The 19,221-nt window shown below is 29.5% G+C and overlaps 2 protein-coding genes across 2 annotated transcripts in view; one reads left to right on the forward strand and one right to left on the reverse strand.

Moving 5' to 3' along the window:
- Positions 1-234: 234 nt before the first annotated feature.
- On the reverse strand, positions 235-14,270 carry LOC113388536 (protein lifeguard 1). Its single transcript, XM_026625907.1, has 7 exons — positions 14,007-14,270; positions 4,349-4,425; positions 4,032-4,280; positions 3,845-3,951; positions 3,615-3,774; positions 2,550-2,706; positions 235-527 (listed from the first exon to the last, which is right to left on the reverse strand). The coding sequence occupies exons 1-7, from the start codon at positions 14,032-14,034 to the stop codon at positions 328-330; spliced, it is 978 nt and encodes a 325-aa protein (XP_026481692.1). The 5' UTR covers positions 14,035-14,270; the 3' UTR covers positions 235-327.
- Positions 14,271-15,756: 1,486 nt separating this feature from the next.
- Positions 15,757-19,221, forward strand: part of LOC113388537 (zinc finger protein GLIS2-like) — a 10,188-nt gene continuing 6,723 nt past the window's right edge. The window contains exons 1-3 of the mRNA XM_026625908.1: positions 15,757-15,903; positions 18,399-18,547; positions 18,636-18,761. Of these exons, the coding sequence (XP_026481693.1) occupies positions 15,757-15,903; positions 18,399-18,547; positions 18,636-18,761 (422 nt within the window). The remainder of the gene's footprint in view (positions 15,904-18,398; positions 18,548-18,635; positions 18,762-19,221) is intronic.

Below are 19,221 nucleotides of genomic sequence, written 5' to 3' on the forward strand. Positions count from 1 at the left end.
ACAACTTTTAAAAATTATAAAAAGACACAAAGATAGTCTTAAATGATAATTATAGTTCTCTCAAATAACATAATAGTTGTAGTAAACAAGTTCAAAGTTGCATTCAACTAATTTAAAGCAAATAAAAAATTTCTTTTGAAGAGGTGCTCAATAATAATAAATATCTCACAAAAATATTTTTCAGATTAATTTAAACTAATTAAAAAATTTAATTAAAAATAATATTTCCTTTACTCATTACATCTTTAATCGTCTAGTCTATTAATACTTTCAAAAAGCACTTTTAGTACAAAAATATTTTTATTACACTTACAATAAACATAGAAATCATTTCCTCCCGAGTCTCAAAAGATACAAAAACATGTAGACAATGTCCAGATAGAGATTCAGGGCTGCAAAAATGTATTCCTCGGGTGAGATTTGGTACTTGTGCTCTCCACCAATCATTAATTGTGTATCGTAGACAATGTAAAAGGCAAAGAGTAGGACTCCGAGACATAGATAGGCAGTGTGGAGTGTCTCGATATCTAGAAAAATGATAATAGTAATATATATATATATATATATATATATTTATATATAAAGTTAATAAAAATAAAACAGCTTTCACCAAAAAGTCTCTTAGAAGTGCAATTATCTCTGTATAAATTATAAGGATTGTATGTTTTGAAGACAAAATTGTAGAAGTTTATATAATTTTTTCAAACTGCTAAATGTTTCAACATATTATTTTATATCATTCTCAGTGAACTACAAATTTTATAATAGATCCTTATATTATTACAGGACAAATTCTTACAATTCTATACTTTTCTTATTATTTAATTAATCCATATATTTATTATAAATGAGATAATTTATTATTATAGTTAATGAGCTTGAAATTAAGCATATATTTTGAAAATATAAGATAGAATTAAATTCTATTAACTTTAATTAATTACACGGGATATATTAGATAGTTAATTACTAAATATAATTATTATATAAATAATAATTTAAAAGATAAAATAATTAAAATATAATTTAAAGAAATAGGTAAAAATCTTTTTCAAGCTAAATACATTAACTTATCATATCGATATCGAGGTAATGTTCCTCGAACTCAAATAAATATAAAAGATAAAAATACTAATTAAAAAAAAAAAATTATTTATATTATTTTAATTATATAATTAAAATCAAAAGAAATATCCAAATACCAATACTAATCTTTAATTATTCACTACACAAATTATTCAAGAACTACGCAAAAAATATATATAAATTTCAAATCTAATTATTTAAATTAAATTAATCTTATTGAAACAAAATGGTTATTCTAACAAAATGATTTTCAAAACATTGTTAAATATAACTTTAAATTTTCAGAAAGCGAACAGGTATCAATCCTTTTGTTAATACTTATTTTGTACATTTGAATGAAAAATATTCTTCTGTTTTTCTGTTTTTCATTTGTAGTTCACTGAAGATGATATAGAATAATATATGGAAATGTTTGGCAGTTTAATAAAGGCTTTATAAACTTCTACAATTTCTTTAAAAATCCTTTTTTTTTCATTTTGATTAATCCTTTTTAATAAGTAAAATTTTTTTTTGTATCGTTAAATAATTTAGTAAAGTAAACCTAAAATAAAACTTATTGTGTTATTTATTAAACTGAATTATATAATTTCATCTGCCAAACAATATACTGTTGACTGTATCTTATATTATTTTAATTTTTGGCACAACTCGGCTGCTTTTCGACATTACATTTTTCTCGAATATTATATTCTAATATTATCTAGGCTCATAATTTCAGCTAAATTCAAATTTCAAGTGAATTGATATTTCTAGCAGATGACAGGTCAAATGTTTTCAATGACAAACAAAGTGTTTTTTTGTCATTTTTCCCAATTATTTGTACAATATTACTATAATTTTATTGTTGATTAAATCTTAAACATTTCCTTTGACAAACTCTAAAAAGAATTATCAAAATCCGAATAACCGTTTAGGAGAAGTATCAAATCACACACCGGTACAGAAGAATTTTATATATAAACATATATACAGGGTGCTTCAAAAAATGTATCCACACTTAGAACTTCCATAGAAAATTATTTACCGTTCTATAAAGTTAAATTTCAGGAAAATAGAAAGCTGAAAGTCCAATGTAAATGAAACATAAATAACAAATGTTAATACTGTTCAAATTGGTGACCTGCAGCATCAATACAATTCTGAGTACGAGTCACCACTGATTCTGTATATCGTATCAAAACGTCCAATAAGATTTCTCTGCACACTGCTTGAATCTCATTCCAAAGAATGTCTAGGTTACGTGGTTTACGTTTGTACACCTCATTTTATTAAGATTTGTTATTTATGTTTCATTTACATTGGACTTTCAGCTTTCTATTTTCCTGAAATTTAACTTTGTAGAACGGTAAATAAATTTTCTATGGAAGTTCAAAGTGTGTATACATTTGTTTGAAGCACCCTGTATATATATATATATATATATATATATATATATATATGAATTTGTACTAATTTCTACTTACTGTGAGGTAGTGTCAATGTAAGAATTCCAAAAGTAATAAACATCAATGTTATAATGAATAAAAATCCTGTCATAATTGTAAAATCGACCCACGGTTGAAAAGCGAATAGTGTCAAGCTAACTGTTATTAAAATGGTTAAACCGACTGTCATCATTACCTAAAAAGAAAAAAAAATCTTTATTATATATTGTACAACCAAAAATACTAAACTAATATCGATAAAATTATTTTGATTATTTAAATATTATCTAAACATATATTGATGATAAATTGAAGTATAAAATTTAATTTGGTATTAATAAATATTTAAACCAGGTTTATGTTTTCGCTACAAGAAAATGCCGCAAGGATGGGACCATTATGGTGGTCCTTAATATGGACTTCTCAAATTTCTTTGCTCCAAAGGGCTCGAATGCTTCCAAATAAATAAATAAAATATTTCTAAAAGTTTTATCTCTTAATATTAACATTTAGATAGCCCGCACTTCAATTAAAAGTTATAAACATATCATTAAGTAAATTCTAGCGTCATCTGTGATAGCAGACTTGTAATTTTGATGGCAATTTATTGCTGATAATTTGAGTGTCAACATCACCAATTAAATAAATATTTTGATGCAAAATTAATTTTGATGCCAGGATGAATAAATATTTCGTTAAACAGCCCACATGGATTAGGTGGTTTATAAATATTTTTAAGTGTCGTAATATTTGAGTTCACAAATGTTATCACAGATGGCGCAAGAATTTACTTAATAATAAATTTACGCAACTTTTAATTGAATTGCGGACTGTCTAAATGCTAATATTAAAAGCTAAAACTTTGAGTGAATTTGTCTTTATTACTTTGGAAGCATTTGAGCCCTTGGCAGCAAAAAAATCGAAAATGTCCATATTAAGGACCACCCTAGAAACCATATATTGTTTTTCATACATTTAGTTTTATATATAATATTTTATATTTTGTATAAACTCAGTCAGACAGAAGTATCTGGTATGAGAGATTATACAAATATAGTCGTAAGTGATTTTACATCTTATTTATTACTGTCGTTAATTACTTACATAATGAGGTTCATATATGCTGGCAATACACATAACAAGATAACTATACGATGCAGTTGCCGTTAGCAAACAAATATAATTCCAAGGTGATTTTCTCCTCAGTTCCGATACACAACCCAAGATGATCACCATTGAAATGCATAAAACCAATGCCACTATTCTAAAAATTACAAATAACAATTATTATTATTGAAGAAGTTAAACTTGATATTTTACATATTTTCACTTACAAAACAATGACATTTTTCTGTACGAACAGCTTCACATTTTGTTCAAACACTCCAAGACAGACAAACCCAAAGGTGATCAGCAGTTGAGTCAACAATATACAGTAAACCTAAAAAACCAAACAAACATTAATATAACTATTACATAACATCAAATCTTGCAGAATGTTATAAGTCTTCCTCTACTTACCTTTTTCAAAAAGTTCTTCCTGATCTTCTCCTCCGAGAACAGATACTGTGCCATGATCTGCGGAGAAGAATAAGGAGGAGGTTGCTCCAAACCCGATTCGACATCACTGGTATCATCTCTTTTTCTTACTGGTGCATCTGGTAAAGGTATGCTTCCGATGATGTCTCCTGATCGTGGATCCACAGAGAGGACATATTCCTTGGGCAACTTGCCAAAGAAAGGATCCTTCCCATCTTTGGAGTTCTTTTTCTGGGTAAAAGATGAATGAAAAATTAATAGGAAAATATTATTCAAATATTTCACTATTATACACTTACATTATTTTGTGCATCAGCATCGACTGCTGCATCAGAATTATCCTGAGAGACTTCGCTAGTGATCAGATCCACATTATCTGAAAAAAAAACAACAAACTAGCTGTAAGTGGAATTCTGTCTTGAGGCAATTATGGCATCGTGCCTTAAGGCAAATTGCTGGAACTTCCCGTTGAATACTGAATGTTTTCAAATAGATTATTATAAATATTGTATCATTGTCTAATATAAAATAATAAAATAAAATCTGAAATATAATATTTTCGATATACAAAAAACTAAAAAAAAAAAAAAAAAATTGGTACAAAATTTTTTTTTCCAAAATAAATTATTTTGTTAAGACAAGCAGAAAGTTCTTTGAATCATTTAAATCGGACGCTTAGTTCTCTCAAAAACTGCCATTTTTTACATATTTAGCTCCGTATCTTCGAAATGGCTGGGCCTGCCTTTGCCAAGAACTAATAAACACTTCTCCCAATCATTACTAATTGAATGTTTTTAGATCATTCAAATCGGATACTCCGTTCTCTCAAAAATTCGATTTCTATTATCCGCACTCTTTGCTCCGTATCTCCGAAACGGCTGGACCTGCCTTTGCCAAAAACTAATCAGCTCTTTTCCCTATCAATAGGAATCGAATGTTTTTTGAACCATTCAAATCGGTTGATCCGTGCGCCCTAAAACGTGACTGGAAATTTGTATCCACACATACATACACACACACACACACATACACACACACACATCCATTTTTTCTGAGGTATGCCAAAACGTTCAGAAACCTTCAAAACGTCGAGAAATGTAAAAAATTTCAATTCCGATTTTCGGCCCATTACAATAACTACGGGAAGTTAAAAATAAATTAGGGGGCTTACTAATCACATAATCGATTTTTTAAGGATTTTTGGACACCTCTCCCCCTTGGTGATTCGTTGTGATATTTAGAATTTAGAATAGATATATTTTTAGTTACGCAAAATTTTTGGAACATTTCTTTCGAATTTATGTGAAAAAAGTAAATATTTTTTGAAAATCTAGGTAAAAATAAATACACATGATATCTTACTAGACACCTCCCTCCCCCGCGTGATTTTTTGTCATAGCCTCACGTGATTAATGGATGCCCCCTTGACATTCTAATTTAAATTTTAATTTTATACCAGTTGCATCCACGCTTTTTACTGACGACCAACTAAAATAAAAGAGAGTAAATGGAAAAAGGACTCGACTGACGATCGACTGAAATAAAAGACATTTAGCAGAAAAAGAACTCTACTGACGAGCAAACTGGAATAAAAATATTAACCCTTTAACTTACGATTGAGATTTAATGTAATTTTGGGGAAAACCATGGACTATAGTCTTTGATTTTCTGGGGATAATTTTTTTTTGGAAAAAACATTTCATAAAAAAATTTTGTGAAAAAAAATTTATTATCAAAGAAAAATTTGAACAAAATGCATATTTGATACATCTAGTCTACGGGTTTTCTTGTCTTCCTGTCTATCTGTCTATATGACTATCTGTCTACCGGTCTACCAGAAAAAATTAAAAATAATTGATTTGTGGTCCTCTACCTATTTATTATTATTACATGTACCAGTGGAATATTTTTAATAATTAGATAATACACAAATTAATATCTCTACTGGAATAAATAAACACTATATCGTTGTCACGATGATTCGACCGTTCTATATATATAATTTTTTTTCGTCTTTTCAACCGCTTTTGACCGGTTTCGACTCAATTTATCGATATTATGTTCGAAATGTCGAAAGATTACAAGTGCCACGACCCGCGCTCATTTCTGGATTTTATCGCATTTTAACTAAAATAAGACAAAATGATAAGCAACATCTTAAAAAATACTACTGAATAATTTAAGAAATAGCCATGGGTTTGATGTCTACATTGGCCAGCTTGATATCAAGCAGTAGTAATATCAGATATCTATTAATTTTCTAAGTTTAGTGTTTCGCCAAGAAATTTCATGTTCTAAGTCATTTGAAATCATTTGACACCAAAATTTGACCTCTCATCGAGATTCCCATAAACGGAAGCGATGATTTCTAAAATTTGGGGAAAATTCGATGAAACTTGATAAGGGCTGTTTTATTAGTTTTGCGAGACGATCGGACGAGCTGTTTTATTTGGTTAGCAGAAAATTGCCAAAACATTTCTCGTCCACGTTTTGGTCAAAAATTCTGAATCGATTTTGACCATCCAAAAGATATCAGTGCTGATTTGTTTTTAGTAAAGATCGGCCGGGCCGTTTTTTCAATAGAAATTGAAATTGCAATAGAAATCATTGTCCCAACAAACATCCTTAAATATTTTAAGCTTACGAAAAGTAGTTTAGCTATAAAAACTCCTTAAATTTTGCAATAACAAACCGTATCAAAATTTCAAAATTTTATCCTGATAAATTTTGTTGGTTAATCTCTATTCTAATTGAGTATGTGTGTATCTCTGTGAGTGCCTCTATTTTGAAGTAAAACTTCTTTAGGCGCGACTAGAGTGTAAATCCGTACAAATGCAACGAAAGAGCGTTACGGCCGAGTTGAGTGCCAATGATTCATCATTTCTATACGGGTCGATTGTGATTGGTCGTCGTGTCGCGTGAGTATGATTGCTTTGATTGTATAGTGAAAATAATAAAAGAAATAAAAAATCTGACGTGTAAGAAACGTAAGTTTATTGGAGTAATTTGTATTATTCATAATTGTAAATTACTATAAATTTTTGTGGTTATTAAAATGGAAATTATTTTTATATGCAAAACAGTTATTACAGCTGTTCAAAGAATGAGACTGTATCGCCAGCGAAATAGTAAAAAAACAAGCAGTCAATGAATGTATTTTAATTTTAATTTCAAGAAATTCTTCAAAAACAATTACACGATGAATGAAGATACAAAAACAATATTTGTTTAGGCGTTGTTTAACATAACCCACTGTATAAACGAATATCATTGAATTTATTAATCAGCAATTACTTCATTTCTCTAATGAAGGTTCATTTCTAAAAGCTAATTACAATGACAAACCGATCATGTCATATTTGAAGTATGACTTTAATTGTAATGACATTATTGTTTTCAAATATTATACATATTTTTAATGCTGTTATAAATATGTAATTTATAATTTATCATTATATAAATGTATATAATGGTTGACACTAATAAATGTGTGCATCACGAGTGTTACCATATTATTTAAAACATTATTTAAAATTGTTATACGATGTATTTATTTTCAACTTAAATGCCATCTTGTACGATAGCAAAAAAGTGTTATTTCAATCGCGTGTGAACCATACGCACACTCTTTTTTTCTGTGTGTATGTATGTCTTCTATTTTGTCTATATTTAATTAGACAAAGTTGTTGTTTACTGATAAAGACATGGTCGTGTTGTTCCCAGAATTCATCCGAACGGTTCATTTAACTAGAAATCCGGTATTTTCTTGAAATCGGACGAGGAATCGGTCTTTCCACTCGCCATTAAATCTTATCTTCGACTTATTATGAAATTGAACAAATAGTAAGTAAAGTTATCAAACACAAACATACACACACTCGATATCAGAAAGAAGGACTGATATAGACAACTTGGGCGAGATGATAAAATACAGTGGCACCCATCAGACTTACAAAAAAATCCTGTAAATCTCTGTAATCCAAATTGCTGGTAAATGAGTAACCAGGACAGTCCTGTAAATCTCTTTATTTCAAATTGGTGGTAAATGGGTGTTTCGAGATTCGAGCAAAATTTGAAATAAGAGCTCTGCACGAGTAAGAGAAAAATTTCAGCAGTTGTAACAATGGTTTTTATACCATAAAAATATTTTGGCTGTTTTAAGATAGCTAGTGATCAAAGCAAAAGTTCGAGAAGCAAAAAGTGAATTTTAACCAAGCAGTACCTCTTAAAACAGCATCATCATTAACTATAACAACATCTCCTTCTGTTACTGCATCTTTTTATCTCTATATTGACGAGAGTCTGGTTTTCGAACTCGTTAATTATTCGCCATGTGTGTGTATGTGCTTGGCAGTCGATAAAGATTTTTGTATTTGATTTTCTGTAATATATATATATATAATACAATCTGGTAAACAAAAGTTCAAAGCAAGTTGAACTCGCTGATACGGAACCGAATCGATCCGGTTCGACGTTGACCGTACGAGACACAGATCACGACCACACCGAGACGAAGTCCGGCAAGATCGAGAAATTGAGAAAAATCGATTGACATCATATATTTTATTCACAATTCTTCAATAAAGTCAATCAGAACCTCAAGGATCCATATTAGATTACCAGCTAACAGATAATCTTAAGATCCAGAACAGCTAATAGTTAAGACATATATCAACGAGGCTAATAAAAGTTCTTTTTTTGGTAGTTTTTCCTTAAAGTATATTTTCCTGCATGAGTGGATTTCACATTTTCTAACTCCTTTTTTGGATGACATCATCAACTTGTTATCTTCTCGTAGGGTAAGTTATAGTAAACGCAAAAAATGGAACATCAAAATTTTCTGAAGTTTCTGAATATTTTGGCATACCTTGTAAAAAAATGCATGTATGTTGTCTGTATATGTGTTTTTTTTTGTATAGCGAAGGAAATGTCTCTATGCATCCCAGACTGGTGTTTTGTCTGGGTATATCGACTCAATACCGCCCTTGCCTTTGGTCCCAACGGAAACCGCCGTTAAGTATTACTTCGTGGAGGAAGGATCTAGATTTTTATCATTCTTAACTTGATTTTATACCTATCTTTTAAATGGACGAAGTGTGTATGTGTATGTGAGTTCGTGTGTGTGTGCGGATACAAATTTTAGTCGACGATTTCGATAACACCGATCAACCGATTTGAATAATTCAAAAAACATTCGATTCCTATTGATGGGAAGATGTGCTGATTAGTTTTTGACGAAGGCAGGTTCAGCCGTTTTGAAGATATAGAGCAAAAAGTGCAAAAATTCCGATTAGATCCTAGAAATCCGCTCATAACGTTGCGCGTGAGCATGTCGTTATAGCTGAGTTGGTTGGCGCGTCACCGCAATTTCTTTCGCGTTAGTAGATAAGAAAGTCAAAACTGATCGTGTTCGAATCCCACGTCTGTGATACTTTTAAAACTAGGCTTCTAGACTGTACCTTTAATTTCTACGATGTCGAAACTTGTAAAAAATAAGGACTAAATTATGTTTTTTGTTGTCTTTTACCTTTTTTTGTTTGCCTTTTAATATTTTATTACATGGATTGCTAAGTCGAGCGCAAAATAAGTCCTCAAACATATGTGACGTCACATGCCTGAGCGAACATTTCCGACGACAATCGCTGAACACTCCCGAATGATTAAATATCATATATAATGGCAATTGTGATTTCTGATAATTTTGTAAGAAATTATATCAATAATATTTTCCCTGTGAAATAAATGTATATAGAATCGAATCCACCTGCTAAAATCGCTTTATATATTATAAAGTCAATGTTAGGCACGTAACATATGACATGTGGCATTTGATCAATCGGGGGAGTCCGCGATTGTCGTCGGCAATGTTCGCTCAGACATATGACGTCACACAGTCTCTATGTTAGAGCACTATTTACAACGGAAAACATATGAGGACTAACAGTCCATGTAGTGTATTGTCTATGCTTGATGCATATACCACAGAATTTCGATTTATTTCTATATCTAAGTTCATATTGCAACTATTATAGTTTTGTATAACACTATATTAGTTTTATTTTCTTTGTCAATACAACTTTTTTGCTGATGTGAGACTTGAATGATTTTATTACTGTTGTTCTCCTGAATAATAGCACTATTGTCAAATTTACCACTCTTGTCTTGTATTTTTTCTTCTTAGTAAAAAATCAGTAACACATTTTCAAGTATTTCTTGTCGACTCAACTTTTTGCTGTTTTGGGGCTTAGGTGATTTTATATCTGGTGCTCTGCTAGAAGGCATATCTGGTATTTCTATCACTTGCTTAAGTTGGCCATCATCCGCATTTTTTTCGTCCGCGTTGTATCAATAATTAGTAATATCATTTATCCGAAAATAGGCCTAAGGCAATATTTGGGGTTTGGCTCATCAAGGACATAAAATCTTGACCAAAAAAACATAGACACGTTAAAAGTGGGTTGGTACATCTTAGATTCATATGCACGTGTTATAGGATTACATTATATCTTAAAAAGCTTCAATTAGTTAATAGAGTTAAGTTATCAGCTTCCAAATAATTCCTCTTCACTATGGTTTGTTGATCCAAATATTATTTTTTTCATATACGTTCTTTAGGTCTTAAGTGTCCTATGATGTTGTGATAATTTGACTTAAGGAACCAGATCTTTGTGATAATTTTTATTATTTCTGTAATAGTGAATTTTTACTATTGAGACAGCAGCGTCGGAGGAAGAGCTATTTTCACTTGGAAACATTGTTATCTATATTTCCAAGTGAAACTTTATGTCAATACTCCTTGACATCAGGCTGCCAATGAAGGGTATCAAACCCGGGATATGTTATCCAAATTCCATGGCTTCAAACATGTACGGGGAAGCCAATGATTTTCTGCATTTTTTTCAATTTGCAATTGACATTGTGTACTAATTAGGTGCAGTATAGGAAAGAACTAGATCATAGTACCTGACAATGGAAGTTTAGACATTGATTTAGTGAAATGTTTTAAAGTCATTGGTGGTCCCAATTTGTGATTCGAATACGAAATGCAAATCGAATTGCGTGTCTTCATGTTTACGAGGAAGTGATGTGATGATGAAGAGAGAGTACAATAACCCTTCTTCTGAGTCAAGTGTGAGAGCAAAGTATTATTATATTATATCAAATTATACATTGTGAATTGTGATGTATTCGTATTGATGTAAATACGAAAAATTATGAGATAACTCGACAAGGAAATGAAATACTATTGATATTATTACAATTTGTTAAAGGCAGGTCCGTGATGTTAGTGCGCCGTATTCAATTTGTCCCTTTTTCGTCCCTTGCTCTTTAAAAATCCTTGACAGAATATAAAAAAAGAGTGCGTGTGATGATCACACACAATTTAAGTAAAATTTTTTTGATCATCGTACGAGATGGCATTTTAAAAGTTAAAAATAAATGCATCATATAACAATTTTGAATAATGTTTATTAGTAATATGGTAACACTCGTGATGCACACATTTTTTAATGTCAAACATTATACATATTTATATAATGATTAGTTATAAAGTATATATTTCTAATAGCATTAAAAATATTCATAATATTCGAAAACGATAATGTAATTAAAGTCATACTTCAAATATGACATGATCGGTTTGTCATTGTAATTAGAATTTAGAAATGAACCTTCATTAGAAAAATGAAGTAGTTTCTGATTAATTAATTCTATAATATTCGTTCACACAGTGGATTATGTTAAACAACGCCTGAACAAATATTGTTTTCGCAACTTCACTCATCATGTAATATTGTAATAATTGTGTTTGAAGAACTTCATTAACTAGCTGTAAGTGGAATTCTGTCTTAAGGCAATTAGGGCATCGTGCCTTAAGGCAAATTGCTGGAACTTCCCGTACCAAAAATTATTATTTTTTTTTTAAAACGATTAACATTTTTGAAAAAAAATTACTTTGAAAAAATAAGATTTTTGAGAAACTATAAATTGGACAAAAAATTAGTTTTATTTTGAAAAAAAAAATTTTTTTTTTAAAAATTTTTTTTTTTAAAAAATTTGTTTTTTTTGAAAAAAATTTTTTTTTCTTTATTTTGACATATTGTGGAAGATCTGAACTTTTTTTTCAAAGCAATCGTACTGCTTTAACTACATAGGGACAAAATATAAAGCGCGTAAGCGCCGCGTCGCTGTCTTACGCATAAGCATTGGTACGGAACCGATAGGAATGTTAACAAAATGTATACTTATTGTTAAAATCTCTATAAAATGTCTGATAATTTGATGTGCATATGTCTAATGATCATTTTTGACCGCCAAATGGCTCATTTTTTTACTTTTTCCTCTATATCTCCGAAACCGCTGGACCTACCTTCATGAAAGTTGTATCGATTCTTCATCTTGTCAATACAAATAAAATGTTTTTTGAATTATTAAAATCGGACGCTCCGTTCTCTTAAAAACTGAGTTACCGTTTTCGGAACTTTTTGCCCCGTATCTTCGGAACGGCTTGACCTGCCTTTGCCAAAAACTAATCAGCACGTCTCCTTATCAATACGGATCGAATGTTTTTTGAATTATTCAAATCGGTTGATCCGTGTTCCCGAAATCGTCGACGAAAATTTGTATCCGCACATACATACACACACATACATACATACATACATACACACACACATACACACACACACACACACACACACATACATCCATTTTTTCTAAGGTATGCCAAAATGTTCAGAAACCTCTGAAACGTAAAGATATATAAAAATTTTCATTTTCGATTTTTTTGCGATTACTATAACTTGCCCTACGGGAAGTTAATTAAAATTAACATATATTCATCGACCGCTTGGATTTTTTTTACTTTTTGCTGGCAATATAATCTCATTCTTTGAGCAGCTGTAATATCTGTTTTGCCTAAAAACTACGAATAGTCTAATTAATAAACTTACGTTTAGTACACGGCACAAATGTTTAAATTGTTTTATTCTTTTCAGAACAGAGTAAAATATTTTTCTGATTCAGGCATTTTTCATTAAATCAAGATTTGTACTACGATGTAACTTTAAAATGTTTATTTATCTATGCCGATTTCCTTGTTGATGTCGGTACGCATACAACGACAGATCTCTATTCACAAACACGACAACTAATCACAATCGACCCGTATAGAAATGATTTCATCGAGAGCGAATGACGTACAGTTCGGGCGTAACGCTATTTCCGTTGCATTTGTACGGATTTACACCCTAGTCTCGCCTAAAGAAGTTTTACTTCAAAAATTATAATTTTGTATAAAACTTAATGATCTTAATAATCATAATTATTAAACTTAGTATGCTACTTCAAGTATGAAGACTCTAGAAAAGCAATTTTTTCGCTTTATTTTGTTAATACAAATTTTTGTATGTGATAAATTTTATTAATAGAATTACATATGATTTTGTTTGAAAATGGCAATTGAAAATTGCATCGACAGTTAGAAGTTTTAACTACATGGCTAGTAAATATCAATTCTTATCGATTAAGTCGATTATTTACATAAATCACTTACATTTGGTTCATTATTTACTTTACTTTATTACTGAGAAATAATATAAAATAATTGAATTGAATGAAATAAATGATATAATAATTCCCTTGTCTCCGGGTGCCCCCCGAGTCCTTCCCGCTGGATGACCCGTCGCTCCGATTCCATAACAAACTATCAAATTCACCAGTTCGAACCAGTTCGATACACGATAGTCCCACAAATCAGTATTTTACATAAACAACACACACAGATAGAGAGGGCCCCCTTCAAATAAAATCACGCACAGAAAACAAATTAATCAGTGATCCGGCCAACCAACAATTCCCGAGACCTATATAACCTCAAACTGCGATAACGCCGACAGAAATAAATAAAACATGTATAAATATAATAATTTTATGTAAAACTTGGACATTACATACCGGATCGCTTCGGAGAGAAGATGCTCATTGTACAAAACACAAACGAACACTGAAGGAAAAGGATTTGTTAACTTTTTGCGAATTCAAACCGGTTTTGTGTATGTAAACGTCAGTGGGAAAGACTATACATATAATTTAAAAAAATAATTGGCGGTAATATAAAAAACACATTTAAACGTGATTGTGCACTTTGTTGAATAATTTTTTATGAATTTAACTGTCAAATTGAATTCGAAATTTAACACAAACGAGACTTATGACAAGGACGACGCCATTACATGAACTGTCAGGGTGCGCGCAGGGTGCTCCCAAAAGTGCAAATAATAAAAAATTATAAAAATATAAAAAATGTTAATAATAATAATAATAATATACAAATAGTAATTATTGGGTATTTTGAAGTGTGTTGCAAGTTTAGTGGTTCTTGTTAAACAATAATTTTGTGTTTAAACAATTTAAATAAAAACTGACATTTGAATTTGCTGCCAACACCAAAAATATAAAGTGTGAAAGTGAAAATTTTAAAACTAATAATAAATAATAACTGATAACTATTAAATTGTTTATATTATATTTTAAGTTAAATCATGCAAAAGCTCTGAGGCTGAAATTTATTATCACTTAATTATTGTGTGTATAAAATTTTGTTTATAAAATATTAAGTTCTTAAAAAGGCAACCATTTTGAAAACTGACATGTGTCAATCTGTCCAAAAAAAGCTCCACAAATTATATAAATTGTGTTATTAAAGAATATAAATATATCAAAGTGTATAAACATTATAAACTAGATTATAATAAAGCATAAAATTGACTATGTGTAAAAATTAAAGTGTTGCATAAATTATATATAAATATTATGAAATATTTTTGAAATTTAAAAAGTGTGACGCCATTGTTAAACTGTCAATAGAGAATTTTAAAAATTATACAAAACTAATGTTTAATAAAAATAATCCTAAATAAATAGTCTGTTTAATAAAACAGACTTTATGAAATACAATTAAATTTTAAGTTGAAATTAACCTGTCCGTCACTTAAAATCGTTAAATTTAACGTTTATAAAAAAAAACTCCATTTTGACAAGTGTCAACTGTCAAAAAACTAAAAAAAATATATAAATTGTGTTATTAAAGAATATAAATATAATAAACTACGCATAAAATCAATAAAATTAACTACGTGATTAACAATTAAGGTGTTGCAAAAACTTTATAAATATTATTAAATATTTTTGAAATTTAAAATAAAAAGTGCGACGCCATTGTTGAACTGTCATCTAAGAACTCAAGAAATTTCACAAAACAAATATTATATTTAATAAAAGTAATATATAGGCAAAAATACTTGGATTTGTCATTAAATTTCAGGTTAAAGTTATAATATGTGTAATTTGTAAAAATATAATATATAAAACTTAACAATTGTTTATCAACCGCCATTTTTCAAAGTGTTAGTGTACAACTGTCAAAAAAAATTTAAAAACTAATAAATATTCGGTTTTTAAAGATTATAAATATATTACAATACATAAAAATATTGTATAAAATAATAAACAGTGTCTTCTAGAAATTAAATATTACAAAAGTTCAAAAGCTTAACCTCAATCAAAACTGTCAAATGTTAATGTTAAAATATAAAAGATATAAAAAATAATTAATATATGTATAGATAATTATCTACAAGACTATATTTTCTATAAGCAAGTGTTTTATGCTAAAATATATATCTAAAAAAAAACATTCGACAAAATGCTTCTACAATATCACAGTAGAATGGGAACTCCCCTATATTATTCCCCGAGAACAAATAATTTGCCAAATTGGAATCAGGGCTTCTTAACGTACGGAAATGCCACCGATTTTACGGAAGACATGCAATTGGCTATTTCGCCGAGGGTAAGAATAATAGAATAGAAAAATAAAAAAAAATCAATAATATTTTCCATACAAATTTATCCTTACATACAAAAAATGTTCTAAAACTTTGTAAGGATAACTTTGTTGATCTATGAATTTTCTATATTTATTCAAAATATATTTTCCTGGTAACACACACATATATATATATACATATACATATACATATATATATATATATATATATATATATATATATATGTTAAAATATAAAAATATTACATCTGTATCACTTACATGTATTTTGATCCTCCAAAATGACCATCTTGACTCCAAATTTATTTTTAATTATTATAAATAAATGTCCTTTTTTGCATTTACATTAATTTCCACATAATTATTACACTTTCAACAATTAAAACATCACTTAACAGCATTTAAACAATCACTTTTGTCTTGGCATATAATACTGATTTTAATCAATTTGAAAAATTTCTTTGTTTTTTCTGAAATGTCAAATTAATATTAATATAATTGTTCAAAGTAAAAATTACAATAAACAGTTTTCCTAACAGGTCTAAAAATATTAATTCGATAACTTTCATCATTTAAAAACAATCAGCACTATTGAAAACTATTTGTTGTTCATTAATTCACCCCTTTTTATCTTCATTTAATAATTTACCTAATTAAGTAATGAAAATATAAAAATATTACATAAAATACTAAATTTAAATTTGAATTAAAAATAGTTAAAACATACTTACATTCAATTTTATCGCGAAAAAAACGTATTTAGAAATAAAAACATAAAATATGTGCACAATATATTATGCATACATTTTTAATAAAATTAACGTTAAAGTTAATATTAAATGTCGTTAATAAGGTGCCAATCGTGTGCAAAAGGGTCACTATTAATACATTTAAAAGAAATAAAATTAATACAAATTAAATAAGATAATAATTAAATTTAAGGTCATACTTACTTTTTAGACTGGCTGCATTTTAAACATTTTCACATCTCACTGACAACTAATTAATAAAGCTTAGGTATTATAAAACATTAAACTGATTTTAAAACACCCTCCTTTAACAAATGTACTAAAAAGAGTCATTATAAATTCTCAAATTCAATGAGGATTGTAAAATGATGCAATACTTGTTAGTTATATAATCCATACGTTTCGGCTATAGTCCTATCCTTCATTCAGATGTACCAAAATGAAATTCAACTAGTAGTGTATTGCATAGTGTCTTAAGACAATTTGCTGGAACTTCCCGTAACGTAATCAAAAATTCGAGAAATATTAAATGTTTTCAAAGAGATTATTATAAATACTGTAATTTATATATAATCACAAAAAAGTAAATAAACAAAATTAATCAAACGAATTGTATATTATTTATAAGAAATTATATAAACTAAAGTGCAAAGTTACAATTATTTATTTGAAGTATATAATTGAGCTTTAGAACTTCAGCTAGAAATAGAAAAAAATTCAAATTATTTTCAGTATTCAAAAAAATTTTTTTTTCACCCAAAATCATTTGTTTCGTCAACGCAAGTGGATTTTTTTTGAATCATTCAAATCGGATGTTTAGTTCTCTCAAAAACTGCAATTTTTTACACATTTAGCTCGGTATCTCCGTAATGGCTGGACCTGCCTTTGCCAAAAACTAATCACCACTTCTTCCCGTCATTATGAATTGAATGATTTTTAGATCATTCAAATCGGATAATCCGGTCTCTCAAAAATCCAATTTCTATTTTCTGGACTTTTTGCTCCGTATCTCCAAAACGGCTGGACCTAGACGGCCAAAAATTAATCAGCGCGTCTTCTAATCAATAGTTTTTTGAACCATTCAAATTGGGTGATCCGTGCGCCCGAAAAGGTGAACGAAAAAATGCAGACTCACAAAACACACACACACAACCATTCTTTCTGAGGTTTGCCAAAATGTTCAGAAACCTTCAGAACGTGGAGAATTGCAATAAATTTTATTTTCTATTTTCGGCCCATTACTATAACTACTCTATGGGAAGTTAATATACATATCTCACCATAACGTCTTTTGAATAAAATTTCTTCAAAATGGGTCTTTTGGTCAGTTTTTTTTTATTGTTTATTTGTTAACTTTGTATACACGCACATTAGTCATCATACATTTTATAATTATTTTTTACACTTAATTTTAATGAGTTAATATGTTCTGTAAGCATAGTTTTAAATTGATTGAATTTTTTTGAATTGTTTTTATGTTGTTAAAGCCGTTTTATTAAATTTTGGCTAGTTTTACCAAAATAAACTGAGTCGCAGTCTTAACAATTAATTTGATAAACCAGATTTCTAAGACGTTCGATGTTGAAAGGATTTTTTATACAAGTGTCAGTAGTTGTTCTGATATTGTTGACTATTTTGAGATCTAATTTTTAAAAAATCTCACTCGTTCGGAAATATATAATATAAGGAAAATATAATTCCTTAATATGAGGACCCATTTTAACAGTTCCTTCTCATTTAATCTTTCAGAGTTACAACAATTCCTCTTTTACCGAATCGGACGAAGAGGGCGCCATGTGCATCGTGACATCGGAAGACACGAACGGCGAGGAGGACATCATCAGCGTCGACGACGACGGAAGCGAAAACTTCGTCTGCAAATGGGACGACTGCCAGAGGTAAATGACAATTCTAAACAATAACGGGCATTAAATTTCAATATCCAAATTTGCACCCTTTAATATCATTTCTGTATTTTTTCTCCAGACAATTCGACACCCCCGATAATTTGGCACAGCACGTGACTACCCAACATGCGACTGCGAGCAGAGGCGGCCAATATTTTTGTCATTGGAAGGATTGTCCACGGAGCGACAGGGGATTCAATGCAAGGTAACAAAAAAAATATTATCATTAGTGGTAAAATAAAAATGCTTCCTTTAAATTTACTAAGTTTATTTTTAAATGTTGTTTGTTCGCTTTCCATGAACAAGAAAGAGAAATTTCACATATTTTTACATTACCAAAGATTTAAGATGACGAATACATAGTTATAGTAGGGAAAATCGACACGACAGTAGTGGCGCGATATTTGAATCATAAAATACATATTGCATTACATATATCAAATTTAGTAATATGATTTTATCCAATTAGGTATTTAGTTCTACATATTAATTTTGTTTTTTTCTCAGGTATAAAATGTTAGTACATATTCGTACACACCCAAAGAGAAGCCGCACAGGTGCACAATTTGATGAAAAAGCGGTTTTCACGGGCTGAGAATTTGAAAATTCATCTGAGGTCACATTCTGGGGAAAGACCCTACGTTTGTCCAGTCATGGTAAGAGTC

This window comes from Ctenocephalides felis, unplaced genomic scaffold (assembly GCF_003426905.1).
Source record: "Ctenocephalides felis isolate EL2017-DRISC unplaced genomic scaffold, ASM342690v1 CF-g0.4_SCAFFOLD_03572, whole genome shotgun sequence".
Classification (NCBI taxonomy): Eukaryota; Metazoa; Arthropoda; class Insecta; order Siphonaptera; family Pulicidae; genus Ctenocephalides; species Ctenocephalides felis.